A 27,812-nucleotide genomic window follows, 5' to 3' on the forward strand; every position below is an offset into this window, starting at 1 on the left:
AAAATAGAGATACCCTTCCAATTGAGTCAATTCCAGAGCAGCATACTGAGCCAGGAGCAATCTGGGAAAACCCACTCCATGTGGACAAGTCCTGTCTCTTTGAGGGAAAACAATAGTTGTCTGCCATAGTAGAATTCTATTGGTGAATCAACACACCTGGAGAGAGAGTGCATTTGCTCTCACGGATAAATCAATACACTGCAAGAAATTTTCTGAGAGATAAAGAAACAAGATCACAGCATTCCAAGATACACAGAGCATCCATGAGAACCAGGTTTTCTGCCCTTTTTATTTTGCAGCCATGAAGTCTCAGGATTATCGAAGCCAGAACTCAAGTTTTAAAGTCATGACTTTTCAGCCTACCATGGAAGAATTTAAGGATTTCAACAAGTACATAGTTTATATGGAATCCCAAGGTGCCCACCGTGCAGGCTTGGCTAAGGTAATCCCACCCAAGCAGTGGACAGCTAGACAGAACTATGATGATGTGGATGACATCCTCATAGCCAGTCCGGTGCAGCAGGTAGTTACGGGGCAGGCAGGTGTCTTTTTGCAGTATCATAAAACGAAGAAATCCATGACCGTGGAGGAGTATCGCCACTTGTCCAACACTGACAGATATCGCACTCCCACACACCTGGATGTTGAGGATTTGGAACGAACATATTGGAAGACACGCCCGTATGATTCTCCCATTTATGGGGCTGGGGTATGCGGCTCTTTGTTTAGTGAAAAGACTGAGCATTGGAACCTCAGGCACCTGGGAACGATCCAGGATCTGCTGGAACAGGAGTGTGGAGTTGTCATCAAAGGCGTCAACACCCCCTCTCTGTACTTTGGCCTCTGGAAGACCACCTCCACTTGGCACACTGAGGCCATGGATCTGTACAGCATCAAATACCTGCACTTCGGGGACCCCAAAACGTGGTATGCGGTGCCCCCTGAGCACGGAGCCTGCCTGGAGAGACTGGCCAGGGAGCTTTTCCCTGGCACTTCCAGTGGCTGTGCGAACTTTCTACGGCACAAGGTGGCCCTCATCTCACCCAGAGTCCTCAGGGCGAACGGCATTCCCTTTGATCGGATCACGCAGGAAGCAGGCGAGTTCATGGTCACATTCCCATACAGCTACCACGCTGGCTTCAATCACGGGTTCAACTGCGCGGAATCCATCAATTTCGCCACCCTGCGGTGGGTTAATTATGGTAAAGCGGCTTCTCAATGTAGCTGCGGCGAAGCCAGGGTCATGTTTCCCATGGACGCCTTTGTGCGCATTCTGCAACCCGGGCACTATGAGCTGTGGAAACAGGGCAGGGACCACACCTCCGTGGACCACGTGGCGCCCACAGCACTAACCAGCCCAGAGTGGATGGCCTGGAAGGAAGCCCGGGCATGTGTGATGGTTCATGGGCATCTCCGGTCCGTTAAACCCCGCAGGGCCAGGCCTTGCTCTCGGACACTGGCTGCAGACAGTGGGCTCGGGGGTTGTGCCCGGGTGTGTCCTCGTCCCACACACCCCTCCTGGGAGGGCAGCTCTGCAGTTCGGTCTGAGACACCTGTCTTCATGGACAGCATTCCTGCGGAGTCCAGCATCTCCCCACTTCTCACCTCAGTTCCATCTGCCCAGTATCTCCAGCCTCCACCAAAGGAGACTCCAGCTAGGCATCACCGGGACCTGGATGCCCAACAGCAGTCCATGGAACCCAGAGGCAAGAGGCACAAAGCACTCCCACTTGTGCACCTGCCCACACAGCCACTGCCTGAGGATTGTCCATCAATAGATGACCCTGCCCCTTTTAGTTTTGAGATCCAGCATCCTGCTAAAGCATCTGGGTGCTGCTGTGACCCTGATCTTCAGCCCTTGGGACCCCCACTGAATCCTGATTCTCCAATGCACCCTGGACCCTGCCTGCTGTCACTGGACAAAATCTCAGTGAATCTGCTGGACATGCTTGTGATGAGTCCTCCCAACGAGTCTTTGACTTCTAGAACATTCTCCAGCTATGCTGCTGAGCACAGAATGGTCCCTTCTGACCTCCTCAACGCTATTGCTATGGACCACTCTTATGCTTCTAAAATCCTGCCCTCAGACTATGATCACTGGGGACGGACTCCATGGAGCTTCCCTTCCTAAATCCTGGAAGGTTGTCACCAGCAAAGGTGTTCTTGCTGAGAGTTTAGCTAAACTGAAGTTCTTGTCAAATGTGATTGTGCCTTGGACTCCCCCAGCCTCAGGAAACACAGAAGCACCTAGACAATCTTCAATGAGGAAATTTTAATCTCCTCTAGTGATCTGTTTGCCCCTCAAAATTGTCATATTAACAGGTTGCCTAATACTTGCTCAACCTTTGGACTCCTAAAATCTACGAGCACTATTGTGTGTTCTAAGAACTCTCAGACCACCTGGAAATACGTGTGTCCCTTGATTCTTTTTTTTTTTTAACCGCTCAGTCAGTTTGTTTTATTGATGTGCAAGGCTCAGGCCTTGACTGTGTACTTGCGCAGTGGGTACAGCCACTCCTTCCGCTGCTGCTTCCTGGTCTTCAGGCTCTCCTCGTGCTTGTTGAGGCGGCGGCACATGGCTCGCGTTTTCTTGGGCCGCAGATCCAGGGGCTTGTACTTCTTACCCTTGTAGAACTTCCTGAGGTTCTCCTTTTGAGTCTGGTTGATGACGGTGAGAACTCGAGCAATGGATTTGCAGACAACTCGGATTTTGGAGAGCTTGGACGTCCACTGCTAGTCACTTTGGCAATGTGCAGCTGCGATAACTCCACCTTCAGGTCGTTGAGCTGTTTGAGCAGCACTTCCTTCTTGCCGCGAAGGTCCCGGGCTCTAATCTTGGCTATGATTGAGCTTTAGAATTCTGCCGCCCGTCCCTTGATTCTTCCTAGACTTGGGCGCTGTCCTGGAAAAGAACTACCCTGGCCAGATATCTTTAAATCCATTGCTTTCCAGTCTATCTCACCACAAGGCAACCACATGGCCATGATCAAGACCCACTATTTCAAAGTTTGACTTGGGGCTAATATTTAAGGAGGCACATTCCCAAGTCCTTCTTTGGAAATGGAAGAGGTGGATTCAAACCGCCAAACTTTAGCTCTCACAAAAATTTGAGCCAACTTTGGATGATGCTCAGAATCTTAGGCTCTTAATCCAGCTGTTGCACTTCTGAAGCACTGACCCAGTCTTCTACCAGTGGATGAAACTACACCTTCTAATGAAATCCAAGCCTTAACATACTCCAGAAATTCTGACATGGCCACCCTTCAATCCACCAACCAAGCAATTTCTCACGTAGAAAATGCAGCTTTGAACTAATGAAGTCTGTTACTGTTTGGGGATTATTTATATGTATTCATGTTTATTAATTTCATTGTACTTAGTGTGTATCTGAGACTAATAAAATACCTTAAAATATATTTTGAAATTTTGACATATAAGAGATATGTCAAAAACAATGTGAGTAATCACATAGCCAGAGAGTATAAGAAGTAGGCAGGACTTGATGAGCCCACCACACATTCTGTCCTTGTACCCATAGTAGTGGGTCCATGAGAGAATGAAGAAAATTGCACAACAAAGCACCACACAGCAAAACATTAAACGTCAAATGACAGGCAGAGCTACTGCCCAAAGTACACATAAAATCTTTGAAGTGAAATTAATCCTGCAATCACCTTTCAATTAAATCACAAGTCAGCCTTGACTTGGGTCTACATTTCCCAGAAACTATTACTACCCCTATTGGTAGTTTCTTTTTGACTCAATATTTAAAAGCCTATTTACAGGTGGACAGGCAGAAAGATAAGCACCAGAGAGCCAGACATGGAGGCTAGTGGGGCAAAATTTTTCTATGTCTTTCTTGGGAGATTCTTTAAAATTTTCTGTACAGGAACCCATGCCCTATCCCCCCAAAACTGCGTAGTGAAAAGAATTAACAGAAAGCTCACCTTAGAAATTCCCCATATTTATTATTCATAAGAGCTAAACATTACTCTGAGTGACTATAAAGAGAAAAAGTAAAACTGAACCATATATGGAGTATTTAGTTTTTATTTAGTTTGTTTCAAACAAACAACCCTTTTTAGGCACAACCATTTATAACTTACCATAGTCCAAGCTGCATGGAACTATGGCACCTTCAGATGTGTTGACATGGCATGGCGTGTGGGTCTTAGGTTAAGAACAATAACAGCAAATTAGAAATAATAATAATAGATTCTGGTCTTGACAAATAGTTTAGATAATTTTCAGATAATTTTACATGATCTCTGTATTAGCATTAGCGTCATGGGATTGCATTCAGAAGGAACACATCCTTCAAAAGATCTCGTTTATTATCAATGTTACATGCCTTATCCCTAAATTGCTAAGTAAGAGGTCAAAGACACAAAATGTCCTTCCATCTCAGAGTTCTTCAAACAGCTCTTTAAACATTTTCACTAGATTTTAGATTGACCAATAAGCTCCAAAACTGTTGATTGTGCCCTCCACCTGCATTGCTGACACAGGTGTCAGGAAGCTATCCTAGTCAGGCTCCCTTCAAGATGTTTGATGTGGTTTTCTGCCACAGTATCCCTGGGGAATAGATATCAGCCTTTGAAATTAGTAAGGTTAATATAGAAAGGAAGGAGACAAAGGATAAATAAAACATTTTAAATGTAAAACAATTTAAAAATGTATTATATAGCCATGATATTTAAAACAGCATGGTACAATGGTATATATGAATATCAATGGATTAGATTTGAGAATCTAGAAACACTACCAAGTACCTTTAGTCCTTTGATAAAGGACTAAAACACATTAAATGGAGAGGAGATATTCTTTTCAGCAAATGGTATTGGAAAAACGTGATTTCCAAGTGCAAAGGAATGGAACAAAGTCCATACCTCACACCATATACAAAAAAGAACTTAAGCTAGATCATGTACCTACATATAAACCCTAGACCACACAGCCAAACAATTAAAATATAGGGACAAATTTGAGAGCAGTGATACAAAGTATAAACACACTATGGACATAATGAAAAGGATCTGGTGAGTGAAAGATCCACCTGGGACAGTACCCCACCCCCACTTCACTCATTTGTTCTGAGCTGGGGCCTCAGTGATCCAGGATCCGATTCTTGGGGCATCTCAGTTCATCAGGTTGAGAGACCCCAGCACAATTAGCGATAGACCCACACCATCCTCAGACCGGACCTCCGTGCCAGGAGTTGCTTGGCTACACTGCCAAGAGGCACAGCTGTGGCGAGACCGCTATAGCAGCTGCCCATTCGTGGCATTCCAAAAGGAAAGAAGTTTCCCATTCCTATATTTCAGCTCTCCGCATGTGGCAGCCTTGGGCTCAGATCCCTCCTTCCATTCACCCAGGGTCCAGGTAAATGACCTGCAATCTACCGGTGTCTGGCTGGGGGACCTGCACAGGGACCATCCATCCCCATTGCTGCCTGGGACCTTGCCACCAGCACCCTCGTTTGTCCGCCACTTCTGTCACTTTAGCTCCCACTCCTGCTTCCTTCCTGGGAGGCTGTGCTGCAGCACCGCTCAGCCGCCAGCGCTGGGCACTTCCCTCTGGTGCGAGCCCACTACCAGGGCATATCCCTCTTCTAACCATTGCCCTGCGTTTCTGCCAGAGCCACTTCAGGCTGCCCTGAGCCACCGCAGAGTCCTGTGTCCGCAACCCTGAGTGCTAAGCGGGCCTGCCCCAGCCTGTTTCTCCCAGTGCAAAGGGTCAGCGCCATTGCTCCCAGTGTCCTGGCGGCCGAAAAATAAGCATTCCTGCCTACTAAGAAGCCTAACGACACGGTTTTCTGTTTCCCACCAGGGCTGTCTCTGTCTGCTTCCGCCAGCCCATGCCACTCCGTAGCTTTGTGGGGTTCTCAGCACCTGCAGATCCAAGAGCTAAGCCTATCTGCCACAGCCTGTTCCACCCAGAGTGGAGGGTGGGGGCCCTTGCCCTCTGTTTCCAGGCAGTCAAATAATCATTCTTGCTTACTAAGAAGGCTAATGACATGGCTATGCATTTCCTGCCAGAGCCATCTCTGTATGTGCAGGCTGGCTCACGCCACTGTGCTGCGGCGTGGGGTATCCAGTGCCAGCTGCCATAGCTCGAAGCCTGCATGTCCCAGCCTTTTCCTGATGGCATAGGAGGCAGCTCTGAGGCTGGTGTCTCCCATAGCACCCCTGCTGCCCCAACCTTTTCCAGCAGGCGATGGAGGCTCGCTGCTGAGGTGCATCTCCTGCCAGTGTAGCCTTTGCCTACCGGCTTAATACTACAGGCCTATAGGGACCAGGAGAGTGCATGCTCCATCCGAAGTGAATTCTCCCACACACATAGCCTGGCTCCATAGTTCTAGATCAACACCACTTTCCCGGGCAGCGAGGCCTCCCCCACCTCTGCCTTCTATAAGGCATCTCTAGAAATTGGAGGGAAAAGGAGGGGAGAAGTAATTTCTGTTGTGTTTTTTCTTTTCTCTCCCTTTTTTCTTTTTCCTTTTTTTCATTATTATTATCACTTTTTTATCCTCTTTTCTCCCTTTCCTTTCTTCCATCTCTCTTTTTTCTTTTTCTTCCTAATTTTTTTTAATTAAACAAGAAAAAAGACATCTAAGTGTGCCCTGACAGACTAGGTCAAAGGAGCCTAGGAGCATGCATTGAGGCTCCAGCCCACACTCCAGTCACTGAAACTTCTCACCACTGTTGACCACTAAGCTGTCGAGGAATTATGCCTATACAGCAGTCTGACCCATCGCTATAGTGGGCCATCGGAAGCCCCCTGAAGGGCCTCCTGGTCTCCCAGAAATATGGGACCTATAAAAGGATCATGGAAATATCAACAGACCACATCACTCCCAACAAAAAAAAATCCAGAGAGACAAAACTCAGTATCAGAACTAATGTCTCTCATAGAAGAATCAGATCTGGATCCGTCAAAGAAGGAAATCTTCAGAAGTCTGCTCACAGTAATACAGGAGCTGAGGGAAGCAATGCAGAATAAGCATGCAATGATAGAGGAGATGAAGTCCACAATAGATGACAATTGGGCCTCATAGATATTTATACAAATTTCCATTAAATGCTGAAAAATTAATTCTTCTCAAGCACACATTGATCATTTTCAAGACTAGATCACATGTTGAGACACAAATCAAGCCTGAGTAAATTCGAACACATAGATATTACTCTGATGTCTTTTTCAGATCACCATGCCATAAAGCTAGAGATTAATAACAGGACATCCAGAAAAGCAAGGGAAACAATGGAGGATGAAAAATGATTTCCTGTGACATGAATGGTTACAGGGCCAGATTAGAGAGGATATTAGGAAGTTTCCAGAAACTAATGAGTACAAGAAAAAAATGCATCAAAATGTGTAGGACATTGCAAAGGCAGTTATCACAGGTAGCTTGATATCATTAAATGCATAGATGAAAAAAGAAAAGAGGCTTATGACAGATACGTTATCACAAAACCTCCAACAACTAAAACAGAGTCATCAGTACAACCCCTCCAATAGAAAGAGAAAAGAAATAATAAAAATCAGACAGAATTAAACCAGTGGGGAGACAAGAGAAAGATGCAAAAGATAAATTCAGCTAAAAGCTGGTTCTATAACAGGATCAACAAAATAGACCGCTGGTGTATCTAATGAAATATTGGAAGGAGCAAAAAATAAACAGCCAGGATAAGGGATGAAACAAGAGTAATTACAACAGACCCCAATGTGATTAAAAGCATAATCACAAAGTACTATGAAGGTCTGTATTCAAATGAATTCAGAAACGTGAAAGACATGGATAAATACTTGGATAAACAGTCCCTGCCTAGATTACCTCAGACAGGGGTAAAGAACTTCAACAGACCCATAGTGAAAGAAGAAATCGAGAGAGTCATCAAGAAGCGACCAACAAGAAAAGCCCCCAGGCCAGATGACTTTACAGCAGAATTCTAGCAAGCATTCAGGGAAGAGTTGACCCAAATCCTCCACAAAGTATTTCATAGCATAGAAAAGGATGGCAAACTCCAAAACTCATTTAACGAAGCCAGCCTAACTTTGATATCCAAACAGGGAAAAGACCACACAGGTAGAGAGAATTACAGACCGATATCTCTAATGAACATAGATGCAAATATCCTTAACAAAATATTGGCCAACAGAATACAAAAGTATACAAAACATATCATCCACCACGACCAGGTAGGATGCATGCCAGGGATGCAGGGATGGTTTAACATCTGAAAATCCATCAATATTATACACCACATCGAGAAGAAACAGGATAAAAACCACATGATACTATCAATAGATGCCGAAAAATATTTGACAACACCCAACACCCATTCCTAATTAAGACACTCACGAAGATAGAAATGGAAGGTAATACCTCAAGCTGATATAAGTTATCTATTAAAGACCAACAGCCAACATCATAGTTAATAGAGAAAAGACAAAAACAATCCCACTGAAAAAAAGGGTACAAGACAAGGATGCCCCTTGTCCCCACTTTTATTCAATATCATTCTGGAGGTTCTAGTTAACAACATAAGACAGCAGAAATCATCAAAGGGATCCAAATGGCAGAGGAGGAAGTGAAACTATTGGTATTTGCAGATGACATTATCCTGTACATTGAAAACCCCAAAAGCTCCAGAACAGGAGTACTTACAGTTATAGAGGAATATGGAACAGTGGCAGGTTACAAGATCTACAAAGAGAATTTGGTAGGTTTGCTATGCACATTGGACAGGACCATGGAAAAGGAGATCAAGAAGGTAGTACCCTTCACAGTAGCTGAGAAAAAACTGAAATACCTATGAATATATTTAACAAAAAAACTAAAGACCTATATGAGGAAAACTACAATACCCTACTACAGGAAACCAATAGCGACGTCCACAAATGGAAGAACAGCCCATGCTCATGGATTAGAAGGCTTAACATAGTACAGATGACAATCTTAGCCAAAGCACTTTACATGTTCAATGTTATTCTGATTCAAATACCAACAATCTTCTTCAAAGAATTGGAAAAACTGATCACCAATTTCATGTGGAGTGAGAAGAAACCCAGAACTCTCCTGGTTCCAAGACAGTGAAACTTGTTAGATAGACCTTATTGTTATGTGAACTTCGGCTATTAGCTCTTAGGGAATCAAGAGAGCTCTTAGTTGAAGTGAGACCTTCTTAACATACTCAGGATAACTTGAAAGACTGAAAAGAATCTTAATAATTTTGTATAGCTGTTTCTGAACTAACATACCTAATAGACATTTTTTCTATAAGTTTGCCAGTAAGGCTACAGCCTCTAATAAACCATATTGTCCCTGTAGCTTTTTACACTGTAGTATTTTATAGTCTTGCAATATTCTGTTTTGGGTAAATTTTCTCATTCCCTCTATGCTGGATTTAGGGGTAGGGGTAGTAGGCGGGTCTTATACCCTCAGGAATGCCCTAGGGAACAGACCCCATATCCAGAATTGAAAAAACATTTTCCCTCAATTTCTGATTCCACGTGAGGGCACTGTTGTTTCCCCACAACAGCATTCCAAAAGACACCTTGATTCATAGGGTGGTCAGACTTCTAAGATGCTCTTTCCTGGTAGGTATAAACTTTAACTCTAGAAATGCAAGGAAACAGGAATTGGCTTAAACTATCTTTATTTATAAACCATGGTATATCAGATTTATCACTGTCCCGATTTCTTCTTCCTAAATCCTGATCAATAACTCTAGTAACAATCTGAACACTGAGAATTTAGGTTGGGCCTTCCTAATAAACGTCATGTAGTTCTTTTATGTAGTGGACCCCAGGTACCACTCTTAATAATTTCTGGTTTAATTACAGTTTTTGGCTTTGCCTCACAACTCTGAATAACTCCAGTATCAATTTGCATTCCTTGAGTACTTAGGTTAATTTTCCCTGATAAGAGCTGTATCAATTTATAGCAGCATCTCCTGCTTTTTGGTATCAACAGAGAGCTTCCAGGGATTTTGGGCGTTTTCTTGCTTAGTCAAATTTATTGCAGGAAGAACAGAGGCTTGGCTTTTGCAAGTTTGGCTAGGTCTGGTCCCTTGCTGTGAAGCTGGGTGTTACATGTGATTGCCATTTGAAGACTCTTTTTCTGGGTTAGGCAGAAGGCTTGCCTTCTGTGCTCTGTTGGGCAAGGACTGGATCAAGCTCCATTCTCTATTTCCCTCCCTGGAAGCATTTGCCCATGGCAATCCCTTATTGCTGAATCTTGAGTGACATTGACTAACCCAATGAGTTCCCTTTCTACAGCGGGGGCAAAGTCCATGTTCTTTTAAACCCAACTTGTTGGTCCTAACCCATTCTCTCGTGCAGGCCACAGCTGTTTTTTGTGGCCAGGCTGATTGGCCTGTGCTGAACTCCCTTGGAAAATGACCTATCTTCACACAACTACACCATTTACCTTTATGCCTGATGTCATTGGCCAAAGCGGTGGCTAATAGGTCTGCTTTATATTCATCTGTCCCTACATTCCTGCATATTCTAAGATAATCTAAAATATGCCCTGTTTCCTGAAGGGATGTAAAGCATTTTTACAGTCCTCTTTAGAAAAGTCATAGGATAGGTTGTTAACTATATCTTTCACTGTTGTGCATTTCTGACACATTTGGGTATGGAATCCTCTAATCAGGACCCAAAGTCTATGTAGGACTCATTATTCTGCTGCCTTAAAGTGTGTAACTGGGCCGTGGCTCTCCGATGGTATTATTATTCCCCAGGCCCTTAGGTAGGCCCCGAGTACCTGTGGGAATGCCAGTTCAGTAAATTGTAGTTGTGATTCAACTGTGATATAATTCTCATCCTCCAACAACTGATGAATTCCTTTATTTATTCCAACCTCAGTACTTTTATGAGCTTGCCCATGGGCTGCTTAATTGACTTTATCTGATATTATAAGAATTCTGAAAGATAAATGAATGCTTTTGCCATGGATCTTCAGTCAGCAGAAATCCAAATTTCAGACTCTGCCAAATACCTTTTCATGGTCCTTACAAAATGAGAGTCTGAGTCATAGTCAGTGACCGCCTGCTTGAGATCCTTTAGCAACTCAAAGGGGAAGACACTGTGAATTTCTTGCGGGTGTTGCCCATCAGGCTATCTGTTAATGACTTGAATAGGAAAAGTCATCCAAATATCTAAATCGCCTTCCACAATCCCTCTACCATTGAAACTAAAGGTGCTTTTCTACACGTTGCCTCTATTTTTTGTGCTGTTTTTCTCGACTGGCAGATTGCTAAACTCTACTTCCCAAACCTCATCTTTTATGTTAGCTCTCCTTGTTTACATTTCCTTGGGGCTAATCTCATCTCTCCTTCCTGCAGTGGCTTCCTTTATTGTCTTATGACCCCTAGGCTTTTCTACACGATATTCTGGTGGTGTGGCAGATGCTTCTACACTGATGCCCCCTTCTCATTCAGGCTTAGTTTTCTCAGCTCTGTCTAAAACCTTTACATCTGTCTGATAATGTGCCTGCCTGCCTTTCACCAGATTTAAGTTTGGGTAGCCTATAGGCTGCTTATTGCTCTGTGGTTTTGTTTCTTTGCTTTCTATACCTACAGAGCTTCCAGCACTGGTTAAATCTGCACTCACAGAGCTGAGGGTTCCATGGGTGTTCTTCGTCCTTCACTGTGATCCTTTCCTAAGTTAAGAGCGACTATGCCCCAGATCTCCATATCAAAGTTTCCTGACTCTGGAAAAGAAGAATTATTTTTTTTTTTTTTTACAATTTGAAGAAATTCTTTCATTTTTAAAATTTGTTACCACTACATTTTGTTTCTTCAAGAGGTTGCTCAGAGTGATACAGTATTCAGTACCTTTGCTCTTCGCCTGACCCATATCTCACTCGGACTAAAAAAACACTCGAATTTCCCCGAATTCACCCTCTCCATTTGATGAGACCATGCAATTGTTACACGAGGTATAACTCAAAATAGTTATTTTCCTACAGCCATACGTTGGGCACCATTTGTCAGAGTAACCCAGCCTCTGACAACTGTGGGGTCCGTAGGCACAATTGAATGGTTATAATATATAAAGATCATAGTAAAATCAAGGAAGATAGGAGAGAAGATAAAATAAAAAAATCAGACACATTTCCTTTCCTAGTAGCATGCTCACCTCCAGGAAAGCCATGATCTCAGCAGACAGGTTTATGCAGAGATATTTATCTTAGGATATTTATAGGTTGCCATACGACAAGCCTATTTGGTAATTACATACATCACATGGTGTTGGTTACCACAGTAAATTCCCTGGGCTCACAGTTGAGGAAACCTAATACCTGCGTTGGGAAGGCATGTAGGCGATGGGTGCTGTGGCGGGAGGAGATAGCAAGAATATCTGCTTCTATGGGGAGAAAGAATCAACCATGTGCTCACTTTAAGGCAGCATAGCTGTTAGGGGAGAAGCTGTTGGAATGATATTTAAACCTGGATAATGTACTTGGTCTTTATCTCTAACTCACCAAAGTGGTGACTTTCCTACCATGGAATACTAGCTTTCCAGTTTCCCTTTAATTTAGGGAACACAGTCCTAGTCATATTTACCGCAGTGTAAGTTTTCCACAGTGAGGATGTACAGAACTAGATAGTGTTTGCCTTTGTTGTGTATGTAGTTTCTATGAATCAGAACTGCCTAAAAGGCACCTATAAACAACATGTAGTAGAGAGTCTCTAAAGGAGTCACTGGGCAGAAAGTGGAAACCAGAAAATCCAGTAAGAACTTCCATTTTCCAATCTTTGTCACCATGACCCTTTCCTAAGTGGCCTTGAGGGCATAGTGCAGTTCAGACCCCTTTCCTTAACTGGAGACTTGGAATCACACTGACTTCTTCTCCCTAACCTCAACACAGGGAATCCAGGATAGATAAACCCATCAGGGCCAAGAAGGAGAGTAGAGATACTAGGAGGATTAGAGGAGGGTTGGGGAGAAAGGGAGAATCCATCACAAGGATTCACCTGTTACCCCTTCCCAGCGGGATGAATAACAGACAAGTGGGTTAGGGGCAATGGAGGATGATGTGAAATATGAAAATAATAATATTTAAGTTATCAAGGGCTCAGAGGGAGGCTGGGAAGGGGAGAATAGGGGAAGGAATGGGGAGTTGACATCAGGGACTCAAGTGGGAAGAGAATGATTTGAAAGTGTTGATGGCAGCATATGTGCAAAAGTGCTTTACACACTGAATGAATGTATGGATTGTGATAAGAGATGTAAGAGCCCCCAATAAAACTAAAAAAAAAAAATAATGATGTTCAAATGACTCATCTCTCCTAATCTTAAATTTTATACTGAATCATATGCTGAGTTAACCTAAAGTGTTATGTTGACAAATTTAGATCTATGTGACCCTTACGAGTCCTTTCTCCTATTTCATTTTAAATATGGAGTCTTCAGTGCTTCATACTGCCAATTGACTATCCAACCTAATTAAATGAAGGAAATAAGGAACAATTCCAATGCATGAATTTGCTCATAACAAAGCCCCAGAAGTAGAGTGGTTTCATTAAAAAGACAAATGTGAAGTCTGTAACCGGGTGTGCATTTTTGGGGACTGTGAAAGTAAAGACAAAGCATCTGGCATGTAAAAGTGAATGATCCCATTTGTCCCTAGAGATCTCCCTGAAACATGAATTTGTATAGATAAGTTAGCATCTGTTTTACTCATCCTGGGCTGAAGATCCTGGAGGAAAGACTGATACAAAATATTAGCACCAAGGGAATAAAATACAATTAGTAAGCACTTGTATTTCCAGATATGTTTCCAGAAAGAAAGCAAGAACACACACACACACGCACACGCACACACACAGTGAGTTTTGTTCAGGGCTCCATCTGCCCTGAGTCTGATGGCAGAGTATTTATCTGAGCTTCATCAGAACTCTGATACTGAGGAACCCCCGGCAGAGTCACTTCCTGTCTTTAGGGGACAGGCTGTTTGTTGCTGTAAGACAGTTTTCTGCTATTGCAATACAACTTTTGAATTCCCAGATATCATGGATAGGCACACAATTACTTTTAAAATACAGGGAGAGATTCACGAAGGAATGGTGAGCTATAAAACAACCTGGAAATCACAGCAGAAAGCCGTTCCTGAAATTATCTGCACCTGGTGGTTGGCTTGAATCCTGTGCTCTGTGAGTACTGCGCGCCGCTGGAGACCAGTCTCCTCCCTGCAGGGGGACTTGTGTCTGGGAACTGTGGTAGGGAACTGACATTCTCTCATTGTGTCAGTAGCACAGTAACACATGGCCGTTTCCTCCACTTTCAGGCTTAGTCTGCAGACACACCGTGCTCTTGGGGTTGTCTCGGGACATGGTGAATCGACCCATTACAGAGTCTGTACAGCATGACTCATCACTATCATAGTTTATGTCTACCACCCACTGCAGGCCCTTCCCTGAAGCCTGGTAGATCCAGCTCATGTAACAGTCACTGAAGGTGAATCCAGAGGCTGCACAGGAGAGTCTCAGAGACCCCCCAGACATTCTCAGATCGCCCCCAGACTTCACCAGCTGAACCTCACACTGAATACCTGTAAACACAAAGGCACCGTGATAGACAGACAGACAGACAAACAAATGTACTCACAATTATGCACACACCTAGCAGGGTCTACAATTACCATGTAAAATGGCTGAAATTAAAACCAAGATTGATGCAGTATTCCTTATGTGTCCCTTGGACAAGCTCCTGGACAGAAAATTATAACAGCTGAGACCCAGAGATGGGCTGTCCTCTGAGATCTCCCACATCAGGGACTGTGGCTGGTTTATCAGCAGGCAAAGAGCTGAATTTGCATGTCCCCTGATATTTAGAAGATAAATATAGAATATGGGCCAGAGTTCTCCTTCAGACGCATAGAAACACAATCACTCTCAAAGGGAAACAGAACTTCTATCAGGGTTGTTTTAAGTGTTTCTTTAATTATTATGTTATCTTTTTTTAAAGTAGATTTCCATTTATACGCTTTATGTGGCATATACAACAATCTTTGTGGTATGAGAGTTCACCATGCATCTATCCTTTCTTCCCCCCTCCTAAGATGTGGATACACGTGATGATAGTGGACAACTCTATTATTTGTTTCTTTTATGGGAACATTATTTTTTTCTGTCTTCCAAGGAATTTCCTCTTTTCAGTGACATTTTTAAACTGTGGTCATGAAATTGTTCATAACGCACGTCCATCACATATTCTAAATGGTGTCTCTGGTTTCTGATGTGGGAGATTCTAGTGTCCTTTCTGTTGTCATGACCGGTAACACTGGATATTTATCACACTACTTCCTCTTCTCAAAGAGTCTCTTTTCATTTAATCAGCTCACTAATTGTGTTCCTTCCATTTCAATGATTTGACTTCTTCTATTTATTTATTTACCTCCTGCTACCTATGCTATGGCATACTCATCTCTTCTAGTTTCATTAGATGGAACTGAGGTAATTAATTTCACAGATATATCTCCATATTTTGCAGATGTTTGTGGCTATGGATTCCCCTGTAAGTTTTCCTCAGTTAAACTCCCAGTTTTCTGTGTTTCCTTTTATTTTCATTCAGCACAGTACAGTCATCAGCATGTTAAAATCATTCAATCCATGTCATAGCTATCAACGATACAAATACTGTTTGTATACATCTATGTGTGCATCACTCACTCATCCAGTGCCATCGAGTGAATGCAGACACAGAGCTACTCTAGTGGGCAGGGGAGAACTGCCCCTGAGGATTTCTGAGACTGTACCCTTATGGAAGCAGAAAGTAGAGTCTTTTTAAAGTGGAACAGCTGGTGGTTTCAAACTGCTGAGCTTCTGTTTTTCAGGCCAGGAAGTAACCACTACGCCACCAGGACTCGTGCATGCATGCACATGCATAATTTTGTATATGCATGTAACATGAATTAATGAATATTATAAAGTCTATTAGATTTGGTGCCAGATACTCAGGAGGAGCATATCCATGGAGAAAATATTTTAGAGGGAAAGGAAAATCTAGATGCAATCAAGAAGCTCTTCACTCCAATGACTCCCCAATAGCCCTGGCCCAAGAAGCCTGGCCATTGTGCTTTGTGCAGCCTATTATTGCAGTGAAGTTTGTGTGTGGGATGACACTGAGTCCGCTCACTGTTTCTCTCATTCAGTAATGGGTAGCTCTGCCTCAGTTGTAATTCAGTCAGCTGCCTTCTATGTCCCAGTGGAGGTACTGAAGCTTTTAATCTTCACCCCAGATGAAAGTCAGAGCAAAGCCCCAGGTGAATGGTAAGCTTCTCTCTATGACATGGAACTGATGGTGGGCTACCCCAGGGCGATCTTGGAAGGAGTACAGCGAGAATTCTCCTTAGAAGCAAAGGTTGGTGAGACTTAATCTCATGTATGTTGAACGCATTGTTATAAGAGACCAGTTCTTCAAGAAAGATGTCATTGTTGGTACCGTATAAGGTCATTTACTAAGAGGACAAACCTCAACAAGATGGATTGACACACTGGCTACAACAATGGGATCCAATATAGAACAATTGTGAGGACCGTGCTGGACCAGATGGCATTTCTTCAGTTGTACACAGGCGCTCCAAGAGTAGCAACTGACTGAATGGAACCAAAGAGCATCAGCAAAGCTGCAGGGGTTCATGAATTCCAGCCTCTCTCATGATAAGTTCAGCCAGGTTTCCCTCTCTCTGAGTGAGCTCTCTCTCAGAGAGAAGTAGAGGAAGATGGTCCACTGTCCTCCACAGTATGTTGGGATGGAGGAGAGAATTCATTCTCTCTCTCTCTCTCTCTCTCTCTCTCTCTCTCTCTCTCTCTCTCTCTCTCTCTCTCTCTCTCCCTTTCTCTCAATCCTGAGGAAATGAATGCAGGGTGAGGAGTTATACAGCATGGCCTTGTTGGACCACCTAAGACTTGCCACTTTCTTGGGCGCTTTGAATAAACTTGCTCCCTCGAAATTTCTGTGTCTGCTTCAGTTTTCTCTTTCACCTGGAAACTCAAACTTTAGGGTTTTTATTCTTCTCTGGTTTTGTTTGTTTGTTTACATGAAATGTTTTTTTCCTAAGACCTTTTCTTAGAAGAGGTGGTTACAGTGTGGCTATGTTTTCCTTAAAGCATTTTCAATACTTTCTAGGAATCATGTTTAGCATATATTCTCAGTGCAATCCAAAGTGTGATTTCATGTTTGTTACTTCCTTGAATATTAATTGTGCAAGACAACGTTATAGAATAATGGAAAATTTTAAAGGCCATGTGTTCAAGTGGAGCATCTTCTCACTTTCATGGCTGAATCCCTAAGACACGCACCTCTGGAAGCCTGTACCAGAGCAGACTTGCTGTGTTTCACACTTTCTGTGCATCATGCTGTGCTGAGAAAATAATCTAAGTAGTTTTCCTAAATAAAGAAGATCATTGAAATAAGGTTGGAGCAAGCCTTGATAATAACCTGTAGTATGTAGATGATATGATACTGCATGATATAAGGCAGTATGGTTGAAAAACGTATTGACTACAATCAGGGACTGCTAGGGAGCAGGGAGTGTGGAGGGAGGTGGGAAATGAGGAGCTGGTACCAAAGACTTAAGTGGAGATCAAATATTTTGAGAATGATGAGGGCAATGATTGTAAAAATGTGCTTAACATAATTGATGTATGGATGGATTGTGATAAGATTAAATTATTAAAAGAAGAAGAAGAAGAGGGAGTGCTTCCTTCATGTTGAGCTACAGAATACCCAAATCCTTACCATGGGTTCAATAGAAAATACCATGAAAAATGGAGATAAGATTGAAGCAGTCAATGATTTCACCTTCCTTGGATCTACAATCAATGTTAACAGAAGACAGAGACCTATGACGCATTTCTTTGGACAAATCTTATGAACAAGACCTCTTCTATAGGTTAAAAACAATGTCTCTTTGAAGACTAATATGGATCAGGCCTAAGATATTTTATTTTCAATTGTCTCATATGCTCCTGAATGTTGGACAATGAATGAGAAAGTTTAAAGGAGAAATGATGTATTTGAATCATAGTGCTGGTGAATAATTTGACAGTGTGTCAATTGTATCTTGGAAGATGTACACTTATACTGCTTCTTATAGTGGAAACATGAGTATTTCATTTTAAGTATGTTGGACATGTATCAGAAAGATCAATTCTTGGAAAAGAACATCATGCATGGTGAAGCATAAGGTCACTAAGAACAAACAAAAAGGATGTACTTCCACAAGATAGAATATCATAGTAACTGAAACAAAGAGCTCAAACCTGACAACTGTGAGGATGAAGCAAGACTCATCTGTGTTTCATTCTGCTTTATATAAGGTGTCTGTGAGTCGGAATAACTTAATAGGACTTAACTAGCAAAATGCAATGCCTATTACAAGCATTCTGCTCAATGGTGAGGTAATGAAAGCATTACCTTTACAGATAGGAACCTGAAAAGGATACATTTGATACCAATTTTGTTTAACATAGAGCTGCAAGTCTTAACTGCAGCTATCAATCAACAAATAAAAATAAAGGCATCCAAAATGGCAGCAAAGAAGTAAAGCTCTAATTGCTTCTGCTATCAATTGAAATATTAAAAACCCCAAAGAACCTATGAGAAAATATTGCATTGAAATGAAAGGTTCAGCAATCTCATGGGTATAAGTCAATATAGAAAAAGAGTTTGAATCCTGTATACCAGTCTAGAAAGCTCTGAAAAGGAAATCAAGAAAATAATATAATTTACAACAGCCAATGGGAAAATGAAGCTCCATAGTCAGCCCACTTTGGTCTCAGTGGTTTAGGTGAAACCTATATGCAATGTCCTTGCTTAATATTGTGCCAGGGGAGATGGCTTCAGCTTTCAATTCTAACGGACCCTTATATGTGCATACAATCCACGTTCATGAATGTACTTCTGGTCTACAACGGGTATAAATAATAGGAATCCTAGTTAACGCTAAAGAACCACACATTGGGATAGCTGAACTGCACATCTGAAATGTGGTCTCGAGCCTGATGACTACTGGTGGGTGTATCTCACCAAGCGGGCTGACAGCTTGTCATGATTGGTACAGATGCATCCACTTACAAACGACTGCGTAGATGAGATTTGACAAAATAAAAGTCTGAAGAACTAATACTTACCATTCAAGGGGACCAATTCTCTGTGTCTGTCATGAGGTGTAGTGATTTCTGACTGTGTGTGTGTGTGTGTGTGTGTGTGTGTGTAGGGGGGTCTTACTCACTTTACTGTATCCCCCTCACTATTACTGTTTATAGAATGAATGGGTTTACATGTATAGACAGCTATATCTTCCACAAGATTACATTTTCTTATTCATTTAAAATTATTTTTAATGTATTTTTAACAGGCATACATTTTACTCATTTCCTATCCTCACATAAAAGCCAGCCCACAAAACAAAGAGTAAGAAAAATTAAAAAAATATGTGAACTCTTCAAAAACCATACACAGCCAAGCAATACAATCTTTAAAATATAAGAAAATATTATATTTATCACCACATTATTTGATATATTATTTCCCAAATACATCAAATTAGTTTGTAAGATATATTACAGATGCATTAACAGGATTAACAGAAGTTGTAAGTTGTAATTTCAAAATATAATATCAGTGCTGTAAAAAGAAAGAGAGCCTATACATCAGGATATATCACTACAAACTCAGAAAATTTTCAATTGTATAGTACACGTTTTCAAAGAAAATACTTCCTTTCATAAATGGTCCTAAAACAACTCAAGTGATTAAGGCTCGTGAGAACAAACTAACCTTTGGATGTTCTTCATTTATAGGCCAGGACAATGGTTTCCCAGTTTTCAGCTAGAAGAATCTAGGTACAAAACACAAGTGTTGATATACGGTAGGTCACAGTTTCTTGATGCTGGGCCATGAGGCACCCCTATAATGTCCATTCACATGGAGATTACCTCAACTCTCTCCCATGTACCCACCCTGAGCCCTCTCTGGACCCCTACCACTCCAGTTCCAGTTAGGACCCCTGCTCTGTCTCTCTTGACCTGTCTCCTCCTCTGAGTCAGGCACCTGCTCCTTATTCTGCAATGTGAGCTATGGTGCACTGATGCTGAGAGTCACAGCATGCCCCAAACAGAGAGCTGAAGTGAATTAGCATATCGGAATGCCATCCAAAATCTTAAAAGGGGTACATTAAGAGAGACACAGCAGCGATCTTATCTGATCAGAAGCCACTGAACCTCTGCATTTGACCAAATACATGAATTAAAATGTGATAGATTTCTAGAGGCTGAGTATTGATTCCCATGACAATGGGAAACTACTGCGACCACTCATTACTGGAGCCCCACATTCTATGGACTTTGACTTTAAACCCCCCGGTTCTCAAGGGAACATTCAAAACAAGCCCTCGTGTTCCTACCCCTGGAGAGGAAGACTATTCTCAATTCAAAAGATTTCTCACCAGAGGAAGGTCAATTTCATTGACTTTTCATAGCTGCAGGTGAAACCTTTCCCCTATCAACCACATACCTCATTTCCTACCCATGACACCTAAGGGTGTGGGGGCCAAAGTCAGCAGGTATAAACATTTCAAATGTATAGAAAGGGGAGACTGCACTAAAGAAACAGAACACGAACAAGGGGAAATATAAACCACAGCACAGGCCTGAAGGTCAGAGCCCCACCACCCAGGTCCTAAACAAGTTTCAGGCTCAATCAGAAGATCACACAGAACACTTCCTGCACTCACTTCATCACCATCCATGTGCCCAGCATAATGACCGCGGGTTACAATGGAGAAAGGCAGCAATCTGCTCCTCTGAGGAACTAAAAAAACGAGATACAGCAAACATCCATACATTCTCACTCCTGCCAGATTTGCAAAGATTCTCACAACACTTAGCTCTTAGGACAAATACATGTTTCTACCTCAAGGAAATAGTAAGATAAAATTTTCACTTATCTGAATATGTCAATCTCACTTGGTCATTGATTTTCAGCATAGTTATTTTTTAATCTTTATCAAATTGTGATACCTCACATGAACACATTTGCCTTATTTTACAGCTCTTATCACAATCCATCCATAAATATGCCCATTGTGTCAAACACATCCGTACATCTGTTGTTATCATTTTTATCAAAACATTTTCTTTCTATTTGAGGCCCTGTCACCAGCTCCTCTTTTTCCCTCCTCTGTCTTTCCCCCATGAATGCTTGATAACTTATAAATTATTCTTTTATTTATGTCCTATACCTACTGCTCTCTCATTTCACCCACTTTTCTGCTGTCCTGTGAGAGGGGCCATATGCTGATCGTTGCGTGCCCCTCACTCCCCACCCCCGACCCTAACCCTCCTAGTATTGCTGCTCCCCTTATTGGTACTGAGGGGTTTATCTGCTCTGGATTCCTGTGTGTGAGCTCTTATCTGTACCAGTGTACATGTTCTAGTCTAGCCAGATTTTAAAGATTGAATTGGGATCATGAAAGTGGGGGCGTGGGGGTAGGGAGGAAGCATTAAAGAACCAGAGGAAGGTGTGTGTTTCGTCGGTGCTGTATTGCACGTTAACCTTATTGAAGGCTTCCAAATTTTATTTTATGTTGAAAAATGGACTAAGTATTATTTTCAATCTCTCAACCAATCAGTATTCTTTAGCTAATTGCTGTAGATTTTCTGACAGAAGTGCGCAGGACACTTGGTTCTGGAAATGGAGTGCTGTATGAAACAGAGCCCTTCTTCCTAGAAGAGGAGACCGTGGGACAAAATGCTCTGCAGAACACATTGAAATCTGCAAACAAAGAGTGAGAAGCCTAAGTCAAATGCAGCAATGAATAAAACAAATAAAAATATAAATTAATCAATTTAGAAAACATTATGAAAATGATGCCTGACACAGGGAATCTAGGGTGGACGATACCTTCAGGACCAGGGGTGTGAGGGGTGATACTGGGAGAGTAGAGGGTGAGTGGGTTGGAAAGGGGGAACCGATTATAAGGATCTACATGTGACCTCCTCCCTGGGGGAAGGACAACAGAAAAGGGGGTGAAAGGAGATGCCAGATAGGGCAAGATATGATAAAATAATAATCTATAAATGATCAAGGGTTCATGAGGGAGGGGGGAGCAGGGAGGGAGGGGAAAAAATAAGAGGACCTGATGCAAAGAGCTTAAGTGGAGAGCAAATGCTTTGAAAATGATTAGGGCAAAGAATGTACAGATGTGCTTTGTACAATTGATGTATGTTTATGTATGGATTGTGATAAGAGTTGTATGAGCCCCTAATAAAATGTTTAAAAAAAGAAAAGAAAGTAATGCCTGAAGCCAGATGCCCCAGTAAACTTTGTCAAGTTTTAAAGACAAAATGAAAATTATTCATGATACATAAGTAGTATCAGAGATAGCAAACTTATCATTATCCAAAACGGTTGACTAAGACTAGAATTCAGAATACAAAGCAGCAGGGAGGAGACATGTGGGTGATATATTTAGGGAGAATCCAGACCACATCATACTTGAGTCACTAGTCAGAATTGTCCTTCCTCCAAGGCCCAAATCCTCTGGGCACATCTAGACATGATTGTCAGTGACTTATATTCAGGTAATAGTACAGACTGGAACTGCCCCCATAGGGCTCCCTAGACTGTAATCTTTTGGACCCAGATTGTTACTTTTTTGTTTTTGTACAGGGACAAACTGGTGGGTGGTAATTGCTCACTTTTCAAATAGCATCCATGGTCTTAAACATGTGGCTCCAGGGATTGCTGTGTCATGGATTACAAACATAGGGATAAATGCAAGTTACAAAAATAATTGACATCTATGAGGAGTAACATCTTAATAAATATATTATAAATGGTATCATAAAATATGGCATAGAAAAAGGTGGCCTATTAAAACATGATGTAGGAAATTATATGGAGACCAGAATAATGGGGTGAAATACAACAGATCCTGATGATAATATTAAATATGATTAAACAAATACAGAATAAAACAAACTAATGAAGATAAGGAACCAAATTAAGATACATATTGAGAAATTCAGTTGCTATAACCCAATGGTACCAAGTGAATTGCATCTCATAAGACAGAGTAGAATGGCTCCTTGGGGTTTCAGACAGTGTAAGTTTGGGGGGCAGCAAACAGCCTCATCTTTCTCCCTTGGGGTGAATGGTGGTTTCAAACTCCTGACCTTCCACTTAGTATCCATCATGCCACTAGGGATAGTGAATTTATATCTAGTGTTTATTTGTACATAGTCTTTATTATTTATGTATTACACTTTCTTTCCTAGTTGTTTGATAGTCATACAATTATACCTTAATTTGGGAATATATATATAAATCATTTTATTGGGGGCTCGTAGAATTCTTATCACAATCCATACATGCATACATTGTGTCAATAACATATGTACACTTGTTGCCATCATCATTCTCAAAGCATCTGCCTTCTCCTTGAGCCCTTAATATCTGCTACTCATTTTCCCCCTCTCTCCCCACTTCCCCATACCCTATGAACCCTTTATCATTAATAAATTATTATTATTTTGTCATATGTTACACTGTCCGACGTCTCCCCCTGCCTTCTTCTCTGCTGTCCATCCCCCAGGGAGGAGGCTATACATAGATTCTTGTAATCAGTTCCCCCTTTCTACCCCACATACTCTCCACCCTCCAGGCATAGTCACTCTCACCACTGGTCCTGAAGGAGTCATCTGTCCTGGATTCCCTATGTTTCCAGTTGCTATCTGTACCTATATACATCCTCTGGTGTAGCCAGATTTGTAAGATAGAATTGGTTTCATGATAGTGAGGGAGGGGTGATGGAGGGGGTGGGAGGAAGCATTGAAGAACTAGAGGAAAGTTATATGTTTCATCATTGCTACGCTGCACCCTGACTGGCTCATCTCCTCCCCACCACCCTTCAGTAGGGACGATATATTTATTGAATTAAAATTGTTAAATAATCTTAACACTTTATGAATTTAGAATAGGGGTACTATATTATTATTTTAGGTAATTGCATTTGGCTGAAAAAAAGTAATTTCAATTTTCTGCACCTCACTTCAGCAGATGTTGTTAGTTGCCTTTGATTCAGTTCTTACTCGTAATGATGGCATAGGTAAAAGAACCGAAAGAAAAATGGCTCAGTCCTGAACCATCCTTGCACTTACTTCTATGTTTGAGACCATTTTGCCCCCCACGCTATCTGAGCATCTAGTTGAGCATATTCCTTTTTCTTGCTAACACTCTACCAAACAGGATGTACGTCTCCAGAAATTGGCCCCTGATAACATGTTCAAGATATGTGAAGAGATTTACCATTCTCTATTCCACAGAACACTCAGAGATACATGCCTGGAGTGTCCTCCCCTGTGGTGCACTTGTTTATTTTAGAATCAAAGTTGTCCTTCCAATGAGTGTGTCCTTCATTGTGACCCAATGAATGATCTCAGAACCGAGTCCTCCAGCCAGAGTTGAGTCATTCCAGTTCATGTGTTCACAGAGTCAGGGCTCTCTCTATGCCTGAAACCCAGTTTCTGCATCATGGGAGACAATGAATAGAAACATCACTGGGGACATGTCACAAGTTAACCCCTGTAGTCTATACATTATTTTCTCAGACCCAGAGAAGATCAGTCCATTGCTGCCCATAGTGCATAGGGAGCAATCCAGAGAGACACCTCCTGAGAGACCAGACGCTGAGCTGCAATAGATCAATGGCCACGGTACATTTAAAGTCATGCATTTAACTCCTGAATCTGTACATGCCTGTATTGCATTGTTAATATATTTTGAGTAACAGATAATATTAGAATGATACTCTCTTTCTGATGAAGGAAAAGGGGTCATATGGGATGATACTGAAGGGTCAGAATCATTTTTAATATTTGAACTGCAAACAGAGAATGCTAGTCCTTCTCAAGATTGAAGAGACGAGCCAGTATTGAGAAAGAAAAAGAAAAAGTAAAGAAAAGCAAACTGTCCCTGTGGATGCTGAGAGCTAAGAGAGGGAGGCCAGATTCCAGTAGGAAATCCTCCATGTCATCCATCTGTGCCTGTCTAAGGCTGGGTGTCTATGCTCAGTGGGTCCTGTGCGCCCCCTGCTTCCCAGTGTCTCCCCTGCAGGGGAGGTTTGTGTCTGGGCTCACACTGACTTCCCCTCACTGTGCTCCTTGCACAGTAATACATGGCCGTGTCCTCAACAGTCACGGAGCTCAGCTGCAGGGAGAACGGATTTTTCTATGTGTCTCTGGTGATGGAGAGTCGGGTTTGGAAGGAAGGGTTATACCTTGTATCACCATCATACCATATGCATCCCATCCACTGCAGTACCTTTTCTGAGGTCTGGCGGATCCAGCTCCAGTAGGAATTAGTGGTGATGGAATAACCAGAGACAGTGCAGGTGAGGGACATCTTCTGGGAGGGCTTTACCAGACCTGGACCCGACTCTTGAAGCTGCACCTGGGAAAGTTTCCCTGCAAATAAAACAGATGGTTCCTGTCAGTCACTTGAAGTCACAACCATCTCCATAGACCCAGATTAGATATCTAATACTCCAATCTTGGGGAACTGTCACCAGGCACAGGAGAACACACAGCAATAGCATCTTTAGACCACAGTTCTGCTTTCCCAAGGGACCCACAGCCCTGTCTGAAGAGAACTGATAGCTTTCCCAGACCAATCGTGAATTTTACCTTAGTGTCTAAAGACTGATTTGCATGTGAGGGAGTCATATCTTTATAAACAGAGAATGATAGAGACTAGAATCCCCTCTAACTTCTGATCTCATTGTAGGGTAACTCTTTGAAATCATGTTCATATTAATCTAAGATGTGTGTGGGAAATGTCAAAGGAAAGCCAAGGATTTATGAACTCAGTGTTCTCTCCTCCAGCCCTTCATTGCTCCTGCTCTTCCATGGCCTCCTGTATGCCTGTGCCACAGTGGACAGGATTGAGTTTGGGGAAAGCATCAGGTGCACACCAGGGTATCTTCACTACCCCGCACTCTCCAAAATGCCCTTTCTTCTTTACACAACAACATTAGCACCAGTAACTGAGCCATGGTGAATGCAGAGACTGGACAAGAGAGCCTGAGAGATGCCCTAGTCTGCCTCAAGTCTCTCCCAGACTCCACTGGCTGCACTTTGCCCTGGACATCTGCCAACACAAAGATATCCTGGCCAGGAAACTATCACACATACCCATTGTTTATCTATCCATTGTTTATACCCGCTCACTGAGTGGGCAGAGCTGGGCATCCCATGGCTGTGCCTTCTATCCTAGAGTGGAATGGTTAGGCGAGGCTGGTTTTCAACAGCAGAGTAATGGGCTCTCTTGTGTGCCCATGTAGTTTAAAGATATCGAGGGGTATATATGAGTGTCTTGTGAGAAGTAGGTGAGGATTATAATACCTTCAAAATATACTTTATTTCTTATTATACAAGTTTACTCTACTGGTGAAACCCAATCAAGACAACGAGGAACAGATGAAACCATAAGGATTTTTATTAGAATATAACCCCTCTCATCCACAACATATAAATACCTAAGTGTACAAGCTAATGATACCCATACAAGAAGTCATGGTCACACGTGGTGAACGACTGTTTCAGGGGGAAACAGATGAGGGTTAAAAATATAACGAGGGAGAGGAGAAGCTATATCTCTGAGAGAGTGAGATATTTCACCTGGGTTTATAATTTCCCTGAGGAAGACTAAAGTTGCTTGTAAGGCCACACCCCAGAAATAGGTTCAAAATGCCTGTTTAAGAAGGATGAGCAGTCAGATTAAATTAATCACTCCTCCCTTAACAAAGCCCCACCCCAAAACCAAACAATGATCAAATATAATGACCCCTGCAATACACCTGAGAGTGCTGAAACATCAGGGGATTTATTTTTTGAGGGGTGGGGTGGGGATGAGGTCTGGGGAGTCCAAAGCCAAGAGCAGCAAAGAGAGAATGTCAAAACTGCTATCCATGGAACTGAACCTCAAATATTATTCCCTCCTCTTATCTTGGCGTTACCATTGAAATCCTTGGACAAAGCTTTGGCAGAGCAGTCATCTGTGCTTCCCACACAAGGTTGTTTCAGCTCTAAGGTCAAGGGAATAGGTCAGTTCTTTTAATGATACCATTGCAGGATACTGTTAAATTGGGGTAACCTTGAGATGTTGCTGAGTGCCAAGAGCTATCCGGTCTTTTGCATTACCTGCTAAGTGACAAATTGTCCACATTGTCCAAATTGTCTGGGATGTGGTCTCCAATAAGAAAATGTTACTTCTTTTAAGATGTACAAGTGAGGAAATGATAAGCAGTACATAGGATATAATACTAAATGATTTCATAATTTCAGAACAGGTGTCAGGCTCTGTCTGTGTTTTGGTTGATAGTGGTGTCACAAAATATATGCCCTTTTGAAATTGCATACTTTCACTCAGCATAAGGTTCTCTAGGTCTATCTATGTCATGACAAGTCTGTTAAACTGGGTATTATAGAGAAACAAATCCACAGAAACTCATGTACAAGAGAGAGTTTTATATAAAGGGTAAGTTCACATCAAGAAAACATCCCAATCCAGGGCTGTCCAAGCCCACAAGTCCAACATTAACCCATATGTCTGACACTAATCCACAAAGTCCTCTTTCATCTTACAAAACACACACTATGACATCAACTGCAGGAGGAAAACCAAATCAGTTAATGTGTAAGCATCTCAGCACTGGCAGGGGTCTCCACACAGCTGCTCCAGCACCCAGGGCTGTATTGGAGCAGGTTCATATGGCTTCTTCTCAGGGTTGT

The 27,812-nt window shown here is 42.2% G+C and overlaps 1 protein-coding gene and 1 pseudogene across 1 annotated transcript; one reads left to right on the forward strand and one right to left on the reverse strand.

Moving 5' to 3' along the window:
* Positions 1-301: 301 nt before the first annotated feature.
* LOC142442249 (lysine-specific demethylase 4D-like) lies at positions 302-2,131 on the forward strand. Its single transcript, XM_075543516.1, has one exon. The coding sequence runs from the start codon at positions 302-304 to the stop codon at positions 2,129-2,131; it is 1,830 nt and encodes a 609-aa protein (XP_075399631.1).
* Positions 2,132-2,475: 344 nt separating this feature from the next.
* On the reverse strand, positions 2,476-27,246 carry LOC142442250 (large ribosomal subunit protein uL29-like; annotated as a pseudogene).
* Positions 27,247-27,812: the final 566 nt, after the last annotated feature.

The sequence above is a fragment of the Tenrec ecaudatus genome, chromosome 3 (assembly GCF_050624435.1).
Source record: "Tenrec ecaudatus isolate mTenEca1 chromosome 3, mTenEca1.hap1, whole genome shotgun sequence".
In the NCBI taxonomy this organism is placed as follows: Eukaryota; Metazoa; Chordata; class Mammalia; order Afrosoricida; family Tenrecidae; genus Tenrec; species Tenrec ecaudatus.